At 35.8% G+C, this 13845-nt stretch overlaps 1 protein-coding gene across 1 annotated transcript in view; it reads right to left on the reverse strand.

The window, feature by feature from the left end:
* Positions 1 to 711: 711 nt before the first annotated feature.
* Positions 712 to 13845, reverse strand: part of SAMSN1 (SAM domain, SH3 domain and nuclear localization signals 1) — a 35377-nt gene continuing 22243 nt past the window's right edge. The window contains exons 6-8 of the mRNA XM_082771547.1: positions 11520 to 11726; positions 10372 to 10522; positions 712 to 1959 (exon numbers count right to left, since the gene is read on the reverse strand). Of these exons, the coding sequence (XP_082627673.1) occupies positions 1754 to 1959; positions 10372 to 10522; positions 11520 to 11726 (564 nt within the window). The 3' untranslated portion in view covers positions 712 to 1753. The remainder of the gene's footprint in view (positions 1960 to 10371; positions 10523 to 11519; positions 11727 to 13845) is intronic.

Genomic DNA, 13845 nt, shown 5'->3' on the forward strand with positions numbered 1-13845 from the left:
ACCACCTGTGATGACACACTAATGGTTAGAAAGGCATTAAGAAAAAAATGAATATACATGTAGCTATTTGATACAAGCTGACATGTACTTTGTACCTTCATAGGCTTGTGCATCCCCAAGCACACCTGGAAATATGAGGTCATTGCTACTAAATGATGACTATCATTGCCAGCCAAAGCATAAAAGGTAAGTTAAAACCAGAAACAAGTCAAGCATCTCCCATGCTTCTTTACTTTACTAAACCAAGTCTTTTGTAATGTAATATATGCAGTTTTCTAAAATTGCTGTTTTCATAATCTTCAAAGCAGATCTGTGCATTAGGAACTATAACTACAAGAAGCATTTCCATTAGGGAAGAAGAAAAAAAGGGGGGGGGGGGTGCGCAGGGAGAGAGAAGAGTTTTCCATTTGTTTACAACTTCTTCAGAAATACTATTTTGAGGGTGGAACTTTCCATGTTTCATCTCTTCTGGAAATGATTTAAGTTGTCATCAGTCTGTGGAAACTAACATGAATGCAAAATGCCTTAAATTATGAAAAATGTGTGACTAATTGGTGAGCATGAAGTTTCTGTATTGATTTGATACCCTGATGAGTATGCATGATAAAAATACTAAGTTGATTTGCCATTTACTGTGTTAGTGTTAGAATGAAGACATCTTTGCAATGTAATGACAGCATTAAAAATCAAGTAGTTTATAAAGGGCTCAAACATATGATTTTATTTATTTATTTATTTTTGAAGGAAGTACTCTAAAAGAAGACAGGCAGATATAATGTGTATTCCAGTGCAAAATATACTGGGAAATGACAGTTAAAACTCATATAAAAGACAATAATGCACAATAAGCATATTAGCTTCTGAGTTCTGTACGCAAACAAATACTCAATTAACAAACTTTACACCACACACAAAAGGCAAGAGCTTCACAAAGGACGTTCATAAAAGCATAGTATTGATGCAGATTATTTTTTTGTTTGTTTGTTTCAATATTTCATTCTCTTTATACTGCTTGTAAAGAATGAGAACAGTTGTGAAATAACAATATACAAATTGCCAGTGTGTAAGAATTCAGATGGCTATGCTCTCTAAAAGATGATGAACACAAAAATCTTGATTCAGACTCATACTACAGTTCTTCTGTACCTCCAGGATAAAGTGTAATAAATAGTCTATTTTAGAGACCATTTTGGAGAAGAATGGCCTGAAATAGCTTTAATATTAATGAGAATGAGGTTGGTACTTTTTGAAGTAGAATGTGAATGTATCATTTTTTTTTTTTATTATGTTATGTCAATGCAAACATTTTCTGTACAAATCTCAGCAAAACAATCTGAAAAAAAGAGCCAGTGTGATTAATCCATATCTTTTAAAAATAAATATATACAATATTTACATTTGGGACAGTTCCAGAAAATAACATCCAGGTTATATATCACTAAATGAAACAATTATCTATTATTATAAAAAATGCATTTGCTGTACAAATATATATATAAATATATATGTATAAACTTTTTCAGTGAAATGTCTGTGGATTCATTAAAAAGAAAAGCATGAGATATTATCAGCTGCTAAGATTTAGCTCTCAGGTGTCCACACGTAGCAGTCTAGAGCATTATACATCAGACAGAAGTAGATTTTCAGTGTTGAGAGTATTTTGTGTTCTGCTTCTGTGCCACCATACCAGCAAATCAACTTCACTTATCTGTTTGCTTTTTCTGAGCATCTGCAGAAATACAGCTTAACAGAATCAGTTTGACTCAGTGATTGTTATTGACTGCACCATGTCAGACAGCATTTCTGTGTCTACTTCTTCTTTACCATTATCTGAATTTTCTGACGAGATGTAACAGCCGGAATCTCTTGGGCAGTCATTTAACTGTGATTTGTCAAAACTGGGCTGAGGGCTTAAGCTCCGTGTCTCCTGACCACCCTCACTTGTCTGCTGTTGTTCAACTACAAAGAACAAAATAAGAAAAAAATGTCAAAGTAAGTACCCCGTGAAAGAGTTTGAGACAGAAATGTGGCTGATCTTGAGAAATTGTAGAAAAAGAGTTGGTAATATAAACATGGCTTGATCAATATCTTCTGTCTATCAGAATCAGAAACTTCAGCATCAAAGTACTAAAAATATGATGACATGAGCATCTAAGTTGCTGTTGAGGTTGGCGTTGATCCTGTACTATGTTGCTCAGAGATGAATGCTTGAGACTTTGGCCTCATCCTTCAGACTGTACACAAATGCACCAGTCACCATGCATGGTCACCATGCCCACAATAAAGTAGCCTTTCCCCTCCCACACACATGCATTCCCTTGTTTCTAATACATGAATGACAGGTGCTGTGTCTTTTGAATGTAATTCCCACCGTTTCACCTACTCTGTGTATTGCATGGCAAGATATAATTGGCTGGTCTTTAGAAGTGCTCAGCCTGAAGATATGGTAATCAGATTTCCTAAAGCACTTGATTTTTCAGTGGGAGTAGCTGGCTGATGGAAACTTCCTAAACTTAGCTTGGTGGCCAAAAGGATATTTTCCAAAACACAAAGGCCTCAGAGAAAGCTTAGATGCTTAGTTCTTGCTATATGCTTTTTGAACACCATTTCAAAACTAAGTAGAAGTAGAAAATCTTGCAAATAATGTGTCCTTGTTTAGCTTGCTGCATGACTAATCTATTCAAACTCAAAAATCTGCAGCTCAGGAAGAGTATCAGCAGACCTCTCAACTGAGCTCAACAAGCTGGTGTGTTGCAGACAGGATATACCTGTATATCATGAATCTAATGTATCTTGTGGTTAAAGTTCATGTACATATTTTCTGGCTGTAAAATACATGATGTTTACTCATGGTAAATTTCTCCAGAAAACAAGGTTTAAGATCTAAAATCTCTTTCTGTCATTCTCTTTCTTTTCCTATTGCTCTCCAATAACTGTGTTTTTACTTCAAACTGTGGTTTACTTTCAAAAGTGTGAGAAACAGATCTTAAAGGAATAAATGGTTTTACCTCAGATTTTAATCCTCTGAAAAATGGTACCTTTTTGCTTCTGTAAAGAAAGTTCCCTTATTTCACCTGACTTGTTGCTCCATGGTTAAATAGTTTGCTTTGACTCTTTGGTCAGATTTAAGTTGTCTCAGTACAAATACAGGCAGTATGGAAGTCCTAGTTCATGAAAGACTTCATCCTTCTTGGAAGTCTAAATCTAGTTTAGTTCCAGGGTAGCAGCATGTGATTATAAAATTCCCAAAAGGAAAATTTCTACAGACACTTGTTTCAGCTATTAGACCTTACAAACTTTTGCAACATGAGAAAGATTTTCACTTTTTTTGTTTGTTTGTTTGTTTTGTTTTGCATGACAGAGGGAACCTTTCAGAGGATTTAATTGATATCTGTAACTGTTTGATCTCCTCTCACCTTACAGAACATAGTTTGCTATGTCAAATGTTATATCTGTAGGGAAAATACTTGATCGTGTAGGGTCCAATTGATTTCTGATTTAAGTCAGTAAGGAATTACAAAAGGAATTACACCAGAGAAGGTATTACTGCTGCTATTAGTAGCAACAGAAGTAGTTTAGCCCAAACAGCAGCAGATGCCCAAGTAAAGCCCTGTCTAAACTGTGTCATTAGCTCCTCACACCCATCCCACTGGTGCCAAAAGGACCCGGGTGACCCTTGGTTGCTGTGGGCTGACAGAACTCAGCTGGTGGCTGCATGCAGACCTCCTCAGTGGCTGCAGACAGGGCTCCCCTTCCCTCTGCTGTAATCCCTGACCAGCCCTAATGCCACTCGCTGGGACTTTCATCAGCTTCTGGGGCATCATCTGCTGCCCAGGCAAGCAGTGACCTGAAAAGTGTTAATCCTGTTTACATTTTCAAGGTCAAAGAGGAATTTCTATCCACTTTGCTTGTTTTACAGTGGGAAAGAAGACCAAGTAACTAGTGGATTAAAAAAAAAAAAAAAGCAACTGCTTCATTTAATATTACAGTAGTACTCTGTTAATGGTTGTGGTAGCTTAAGCAAGTTCATATGTGAAAAACATATCTTACACTATTTTGTAGCAGTGTCTTTCCCTTGTGTGTTCCAGGGACAGAGACACAAGCAAGCATGAAACTGAGTTTTTATTTTTATTTTTATTTTTATTTTTTTTTAATTTGAATTTAGATCAGTTTTAGAAGAATAACAAATTTACATTTAGGAAACAGAAATGTAAAACTTCTGTCTCCTCACTAGAAGATTTTTTTTTTTTTGTTACATTGAAAACTGAAAAACAATAATGTTCAGGTGTTTGGGAAAGTGAAAATATATTTTCTATTTTTTGTTCAAAACAGAAAAAAATAAATAAAAATCATATTTAGGAAGAAAATACTGAAATCAATCTGGTTGTTTTTCTTTTTTTTTGAGCAACTTAAATATTTTGCAGTATCTACTAAACCACTTAAACAGGATATTGAGTATTATAAATAAGCATAGCATACAGCTTTAGATGTTCTAAAAAAAAAACCAACTACTTTTTTTTTGGGGGGGGGGGCTTTTTAAAATTTCTTTTAGCTTTTGGTTTTCACATCCAGTTCTACTTACTTCCTTCTTCTAACAAATGCATATTCAATTTCCCCATTAGTAAAGGTAAGTTTACCGTCTTAATCTTTTGGACATCAGAAGAAAGATACAATACATGGGACACATGAATTGATAAAAATTAAACTGCCATTAAATGTTGCAGAATCATCAGAAACCACTATCTTATCAACAAATGGAAGTTCTATTATTTTTCTACAACAAAGCAGTTTCATATAAGATATATAGCTTTCAGTCACTGTTGTCTATGATATGGCCAGAAGGGTCCAAAATATGGATCATTTTGACACATATTCTAATACTACTTTAGACTGCAGTGTTATATGCAGATGACTGAAAAAAATGTTAGGCTTTTAGACTCAATAATGGATGTGTGATGCATATGTATCTTCCTCATGATTTAGATCTTGGAACTGAACGTTTTTTTGTTCAATGACATAAATGTGCATAACACATGCAGAGATAGATTTTATTTTTTTTTTTCTTTCACCAGCTTTTCCCCTCTTTTTAATCAGTTTAAAGTCCTGATTAGGAAAGCACTTTAAGCTTAGGTTTAAGGCAATTGCACTCAAGAATGTATTGAGGTCACACTGACTCCAGTGCCATTATGTTCAGATGAGTGGTTGAAGCTTAGATTTTGTCTTAGGAAAGGAAAAAAAAAAAAAAGTTCAACCCAGCAGCAAGCTGTACTTCATGAGCATGCCCTTAAGTCTGCCTTCATGAGATTTGCCAAGAAGGTGAAATGGGCTATGAGCATGATGCTTTAGGCTGAGTCACTTGTGCACTTTCCTGGAAGGTGACACAGTACAGCACAGTTGAACAAGTAACTAGAATGACGTGCGTTTTCAAAACTGTTGTTAGACCTCCTAACCAGATGTGAAGGAGGTCAGCCTGTCAACCTGGAGTGCCTGTACCCGTTAGACCACTGTTAAGATGAAACAAAAACTCATAGCACACCAAACTCAGAAAGGATCATTGTAAAGCAGTAAATAGTGATACTTCTTGTAAAAGAAAGTCCCAAAGTGGGTCTGTATATCTGCTATACTTCAGAGAATCAAAGGAGTAAATCTTTAGTGGATATTTACAGACACATAAGGTGAAAAATAGCACTTGATGAGTCAATGACATAGCTTCTGCTTTCAATAGCAGACGTTGCATTGACATCAATTGGGCCTTCTCTTCCCACTGGCAAAGATTCTCCAGCACTCAGAGTAAAATACAAGTGGGAGAGACGCTGAACAGGTATGAGAGAAGACTTTATGCTGAAAACAGAAGTAAGCTTATTTTTCTCTAAAACCAGGAAGCAAACAGAGGTGTCTGGAAAAAGTGAAAAGTACGAATATGCATGCAAGGGAGAGCTTCCCAGAATATGGAAATATTATATACAGGTCAAAGGGTTGCAGCTACCACAGTGAAGGAGGGGAGATCATCTTTCAGCACTATTTGACCTTTACATGATATTGTGTAATTCCACAGATTTAAAGAGACAGCCTTTAGTAAGGCTGTAAATTAGTTTAGTATGCCTTTAGTAAGTTCTTCAGTAAGTAGAACTCTTGATGCCAGGTCTTCATTTAAGGAATACAACTAAGAACTGAAAGTTGTATCATCAGCTACTTTGCTGTCCAAATAAAATAAATAAAAAACACACCTTATGTGATACTGGCAGTGGGATTTAGAGTATGATCTGGCACTTAGATACAAAGAACATTCTAAGGAAGTGGATTTGGGGAGATAAGGGTAAGATAATTATCCCCAAGATTGCACATATGTTTCAACCCCCCCTTTTTTTTTCCCTATACATGAACATTAGGCACATATTCAAAGAAGTCTAATTCTTTCACTCTAAATAGTTTCAGACTAATACAACCTACTGGACTTCAGGAATGAACCTCTTGACTTCCATCATCTAAGTGAGAACAGAATCAAGCCTATTTCACACATCCAGAAATGTGTGTCCTGGGAAGCAGTCAAGAAAGAAGTTGCAAACTTATTTTATTACTTTATTCATTAACCATTCAGCAACTGCTTCACTTTAAAAATGGCATCCTACAAAAGCACAGACATCCATCTCCTGTCTAGAAGCCATCTGGGAGAAGAATGAAAAGCTATTAAGAAATACTTTATGAAAAAGGTCCTTTTTTTTTTTTTTTTTTTTTTTTTTTTTTTTTTTTTTTTTTTTTTTCCCCAGACCAATCATGTTTTTTCCCCAAATATATAGGTCTGATCAACTTAGAGTAAATATAAAAAGATATTTGTGGGGGGTGGAGAAGGCCATGAGGTGCTTCAAAGACCTTGCAGTTTTAGAATAGTATTGCTACATGAAGCACTTGAAGATGGTGAATTTGGGCCTTGACACACAGGAAAGGTAGAAAGAATATCGCACAGTACCATGAAGGAAAAAATGTTAAAAAACAAAATAAAACACTATTTGGTAGCATTTCTTAAATAAAACACAGTTTTTATTTCCTGATGTGAGATGTGTAAAATCTTTACTCTTAAATTCATTGAGGTCTAAATCAAATGTAAGATGAAAATATCCTTGCTGCCAAAAATCCTTCATTTTGGGTGGTTTTAAGAGTATAATGTGGAAACAATTGCTGTAAGTCCTTTTGTTACAAAACTCAATATCTGTTTGTTTATTCTGCAACATGAATTATATAGTCTCAGGTATGTGGCATGAAGAAACCACCTAGTATAATGTAAAATAGATGTCAGGAAAAAAAAAAAAGAAAAAAAAAAAGAAAAAAAAAAGAAAAAAAAAAAGAAAAAAAAAGAAGAAGAAATGAAAAGCCCTCTAAAACATCTGGACATTTAGGAATATCAGGTATTGCATTAAAGAAATATAAAATCATGTTTTATCATTACATTTATAGTAGAATCAAGTAAAATGAGGTTACATTCCAGGATACTTGGCTTTTATGAATAGTGTTAGACTATAGTATTCAGATAATGGTATTATCCAAACACTCAGAAACCCTTGCATTTCAGCTCTGAAGCATATCTTCATGGATGAGACTCCATTCATTAATCAAACACATGCTTTGTGGAAGCATGGATCTAATGCAAAGACATGAAACCATTCCAATCTCTGTGAGAAAGATGGGATTAGAATAGTAAATATGATCTATGGGTTTATTATTATTATTTTCTCTCACAAAGCTTATAAAGAGAATGAACTTTTTACCTGGTAGAATACTGAACTTCTATCTAGATTTACTTTTGGCCAGTAAACAGATTACCTTGTAACTGTGGGTAATTATGCTGCTCACTTCTAAGCAATGCAGAAAATCAATTTTAATTAAGAAATCATTTATGCTGGACTCAGTCATGCTCATTTAGGAAAAAAAAAATATTGACCTAGGAAAGTTCAGTTCAGATGCAGAATTCACTTTCACAATAGCACTCAGCTCTTTCAACCCAGTTTTCCAATTGGGTTGACAGAATCACGAAGAGGTCAAATGATTTGGACAAGGTCAGACACATGCTGAGCTTATGCCCAAACTTGACTCCCCATCTTTCATTATAGCTATTTAACAGATGACTTCTATCAATTTTAGTCTTTAATATCATCCTTTCCAGAGCAGGTTGTTAATTTTTTTCTGTCAGTACTGGTCATGTGATAAGCACCATCAGACTTTGACAACCAGATGAGGGAAGGATTTGATTCATTCCTTATTCAAGAGAGTATGCTTATTTATATAACCAAGACCTTATTTATTTGTGTTTTACCTTAAAGTATACAGGAGTCTTATGACACCCAGACTGAAATGAATGCTTATAATTGGGATGGCATCTAAAGATGTCTTAATTTTGGTCCCTGTGAGTATTCATAATTTCTGGGAAAATTATTTTATTGAACTTGAATACTCTAAAGATTGCTTATACCTATCTCAAGTGAATGTGAAACAAATATTCATTTAATCTCTTGATCAAAAACCACAGTGTTATCACTGATTCTGAAGCATGGGCCACTTTGTAAGATTTAATGTTATTTTATCCAGAACCATTATAAGAATTTAAAGTGTTAAACTGCCTTACAGACATAATCAGGGTTACCGTTTTACCTGGAGATAAGTGACTTAATCCCATGATGCTAACAAGGAAGAACCCTATTTAGGTAATTAAGGTGAATTTTCTAATATTCAGTGTATGGGACATGTCCTTCTCAGATTTGCTTCTTGCACAGGTTTATGTAGAACATAAAGTTATTAACACATCTTCAGAAAAGGAGAACCCTGTTGTCATCTTTTAAAAATATTAAGTGTCTTCTTGCAACGCTTTTTTGCTATACAAGAAGTATAAATAGTAAACCATATCCTCACTGCCCCAGAATAGTTTGACACTTGCATAGCATGATAAAAAACATTATGTTTTGTTTTTGTTTTTCACCCTGATGCAGAACTCTGTAAAACTACAATCTATCATTTTTCATTAATGTTTTTTTTTCTTGTTAAATATTGATATAGAAAAACATATGCAATAAAAGGTGCAGAACATGTGGCAAGGTTAATTACTTGGAAGTACACACAAAGATACATATGCTCAATGCATGGAAAAATTAAGGAAATGAATGTATTTTCATATGATTTCTAGCTGGATGCATGCAACACAATTCTTGGAAAATGTCACCTTTTTTGTCCCAGATTTATTCTTTCAATCACTACCTCTATATAGACAGCACTGCAAGAGTCCTTTTCTAGCCCCTCTTCTCAAAAAGTACTTATAAGAAATAAGTACTGATCCTGCTGGGCAAATAAAACCTTTTAAATGTTTCTCCAATGTGTTTGCAAGAAACTTACATTTCTGTGGATGCTGATTAAGAGAACAGGAAACACTGTACATTGAAATGGGTTTCAGAAATACCCAAAAGTAGAGTGAAATACAAGGAAACCAAAGGGTAGATTAGAGAACATCTGCAGGGAATGTTGAATGGATGAGACATTCTTAGAAACCCATGTACAGAATTAATGTACAGAAAGATTAGGATATATGTGAGCCTGCAGGTATGTGCATATGTATGTACATGTGCTGGAGTGACAAATGGAGAGCTACCTATGCTGAGGAGAGAAAAACTGGACAGCTGACAAGACCTGATATAAACATAGGAAGACAGGGATACCTCTTCTCCCAGGTATCCTTTTATTCTCTTTCAGATGCTTCTCAATTGAGAATGCACATCTGATGAAGTAACTGCTCAGGATAGGGGTGAATTTGCACAAATATTAGTGGAGAAGAAAACATCTTTTTTTTTTTTTTTTTTTTTTCCTCTCTAATTAAGCAGTTGCTTAGCTGAAGTTTCTCGGAACTTGACCTAAATTCTTGTTGTAACTCTCTTTGTAGCTCTATTTTTTTAGTACTTAATTGACTGTTTGTTATTATTATTATTATCATTATCATTATTATATATATATTTTTAAGTACTAGCCCAGAGTTTGGGAAATTTAATTTTCTGCTCTTGCACAGACCTTGTGACTTTTGGCAAGTCATTTAAATGCTCTGGGGGTTGGTTTTACAGTCCTAAAAAGGGTTGCTCTCAAGCAATAGTTGCTGTCAATGTCTAGTTTAGGATGTATCAGCAGGACATCTTAAATCATGCATGTGTTACAAGTATAGTAATCATGTATGTGTCTAGAAGAGATGTACAGTTAGCCGTCTGGACAAATAAAGAAACAACCAAACTCAATGTTTCATATTTAAGAGAAAAATCATTAAACAGATCAATGTGGGGACCACTATTTTTTTTTTTTTCCCAGTTAAAATGTTCACATGATTGTCAGAGTTTAAATACTTACTGTCATGGTCCTGTAGATTTTCAATTGCTGATAACAATCTTGTCCTGTCTTCTGGGTTTGAAATATTCAATTCAATCAGGTGGCTCTCCTGTAGATCCTTTAAGTCCTCTAGAGTTTCATAGCCATTTAGCAAGAGTGTTGAGGCATATTCCTACGAAGAGAAATTTGCAAATCTCTCATGTAAACAATCAGTATTTTTTAGTAGATGAATAGGAACAATTTCTCCTTTACTTTTTCATCAAGTTGAATGGGCTACACTTTTCAGTCTGATGAACCTGCCTTTTGTACAAAACTAGACTGCGAATGAGAGAGGTGGAGATAACTTGGGGTCATCTCAGCCATCCCAGCACCTGTGGCTGAGTTGCCTGCCAGACCATGGCAGCAGATTGGGTCAGGATAGAGATCTGTCAAAAATGGTTTGATCTACTGACCTTCTGCACTTTCACGGGTAACCCAATAGAGTGCCTTCCATACTGGGTCCAGGAAAGCCTCTGATGTAGGGTGCAGAAAGAGCCCTCAGATAAAAATGTGAGTGTAAGAAGCTGAGGGAGCCCTCAGCCATGCTGAGTCACACATGGTCCCCCTTCAGCTGTATGTCAACACAATATGAAACTCTGTATCTATTCCAGGATTAGGAGTACTTGCATCAGCACAAAAAGCAGTAACAGCTAATGAAAATATTACATGTAATTCATGACCTAACTATGATTTTAAACTCAGTCAGGAGTTAGTGATTCAGAGAGGGAGAGAGGCACAACATGAGCATAGGGCAAAAAGAATACTGCTCCCAAAGATCATACAAAATTAGAAATCTAAATTCTGAATGTTGGCACTTGGGTCACACTGCAGTCCTGAGATTTCCACATACTCACACACCTCCTGCCCCAAGGCACACAATTACAGGCAAGTTACTTGACAAGTCATCACTGTACCTCTCTGCATAGAGCCTTTTGGCCTAACCAAATCTTGTGGTAAAATGCAGTTATATAAACCACTGACATCAGATAAGAAACAGACATGAAACTTATTTGCGTTGTTGACTTCAAAACTGCTGAAACCTGCCATTCTAAAACTGCCTGTAAATTACATCGAAACCCGAGTGTAAAGAAATTAAAGATTTCAAACACAACAGGGAAATGTTTGCTGACCTGCAGATGGACACATTCCAGGAGTTCTTGCAACGTTTTAGGCTTGGTCCTTTTGCTTCCTCTGTGAGCCTTTATCTTTTTGGGTGCAGCTTCTTCTTCCAAAATAATATCCACATAAATGAACTTGAAGTTTCCTACTTTGTTGTTCAGCATGCCTGTCCATATGCCCATGGGGGTTTTACAGATGATATCTATAATATCTCCTTTCTAGAAAATAGAAAAAGCACAATACTGCTTACACATCTGGTTTGTGATATGTGAATTTTCCTTTATGCACCAAAACCAGCACAGAATCTTAACCAGACAGTGTGAAGTAACTTTTTAAAATGACCTAAATTTAGCTTCTTTGCTTTTATAAAATCCCAGAAAAATGCAGTCACAGAAAATGGAGCTAGACCTTATCTCCAAAGCTCTGTGAAGGAGAGGTGAGCATAAGCAGCACCTTTCAACTTCTAGTGCTTCACTTGGACCCTGAAAGTGCGTAAGTTTCACCCTGCTAACAACTTTTGCAATGGATACTGGGCATAGCTTCGGCAAAAAGCAAGAGAGCACAGTGAGGTTATTTTCCAAATACATGCTTTACACAGCTTCTCACCTGCCTCCTTCACTTTAAACCACTAACACAATAATCTTATTATCCATCATCCCAGGGATCTTCAAAAACTATTAGCTGAGCTACATGAAAGGTGAACTCTTACCCATTTTACAGTAAGAAACACTGGCTACATTTCTCAAAGGCAATAAAGAACATTTAACTCCCTTAATATCTTCCTGTCAGTCCTTCCCAAAGGACTGTCAAATTCTCCCATTATTATTAACCCAATTGACTGGGAAAATAGTAGAAACATCTTAGCAGACAAAACTAAAAGCTTCAGTTCTCCACACTTGTGCATACACTCACAAAAGCAAGTGCAAAAAAAGAATGACAACACAGCAACTTCAGGAAGGCTTGCTGATAAAGGTGCTTTCACCAAGCTGTGGGAACTGACATCACAGTTCAGCACAACAGTCATTCTGAGTAATTCTGGTAGTAAAAAAGTCATACCTTCTATGCAACTTGCTCCCATGACAGTAAAATTGAGTCCTCTCTTCTGGTCAGATACTATAGAACTTACAAAACCACTGGAAGTCTTTAAAGAGTTCTACAACAAATCCCTACATACACACTTAATTTGTCATTCTGTTACAAAACAGAAAAATCAAACTCAGTTTGTTAAAATATCTTTTAACAACTCCTAGATTTTTAAATGTTTTCTGCTCTGGTCAAGAAAATGCAAGTAAAGCTGCCACCCTAGTTTGGTTAAAACCAAAGTACGAAATTCACAGTGTTTAAATGGCCTGATTTCATTAGAATATGAAGCTTAGAGCTACGAGCATGTTTGAAATGGGAACTAAACAAACATTTGTTTAAAGCTCTATAATAATATATATTATTCTACACACTTATGGAGGGCTCAGGAACTTTAGATATGGATGCACATCAGGATTAGGAAGCTCTAAGGCAAGCTGCAGTTTTAATTCAGATTCAGGGCACTGAAATTTATTGTGATATTCTTAGAGGTTTTCAAACTTAAGTATTAGTTTTTAATTGTAAAATACACCACCTTAGTGACTTTAAAAGTAACCTAGGTGAGCCAGCAGAAATTTGACATTTCATTACCTGATAAACTGTTTTGAAAGAAATACCTTAGGTATGTGTAGAAGTGGAGGGTAAATGTTGGAAACTGCAAATACTTGCAGAGCAATTGCTGTAATACAGGCCTGAGAGCAAAGGAAGGAGACTGCAGTGAGATACATATGAGGATTTTGACAAGAAGATGCTGTGAAAAAGATAAAAAGATGAGGCAAGGGTACAATCTGGATAGGAAGGTGTTTACAGAGAGGGAAAAGAAAGATTTTCCTTTAGAGAAGAGATAACAGATGCAAATAGTCTGAAGAATGATGATATTAAATGCATCTGTGCATGGATGGAGAAGAATAGGGCTGGACCTTTTTAGTAGTGTTGAACTGGTCCTATGTCTGGAGCTTCTTTTTCTCACTCCCACAGCATGGACACCCCTGCTATGATGCCAGAGCCAGAGAAAATTCATAGTTCAAAAGTGTGAGTAAATAAAGGCTTAATGAAAAAGTGAGCTGTTTCCAGTAAAGACGATGTGTGCCACCAAGATCTTGATACAATCTAACTGGAGAGGGAACTTCATGCCCCATGAGACTCTAGATTTTCTTACTTTAGATCTTCTAGGGAAGCAACATATGTTTTACTCTGAGGAAATATTATACTGATGAGGTACCTCCCTGGAGGCCTATGCCTTAAAAAGCCTTTAGC

Source organism: Aythya marila, assembly GCF_965140915.1.
Source record: "Aythya marila genome assembly, chromosome: 1".
NCBI lineage: Eukaryota > Metazoa > Chordata > Aves > Anseriformes > Anatidae > Aythya > Aythya marila.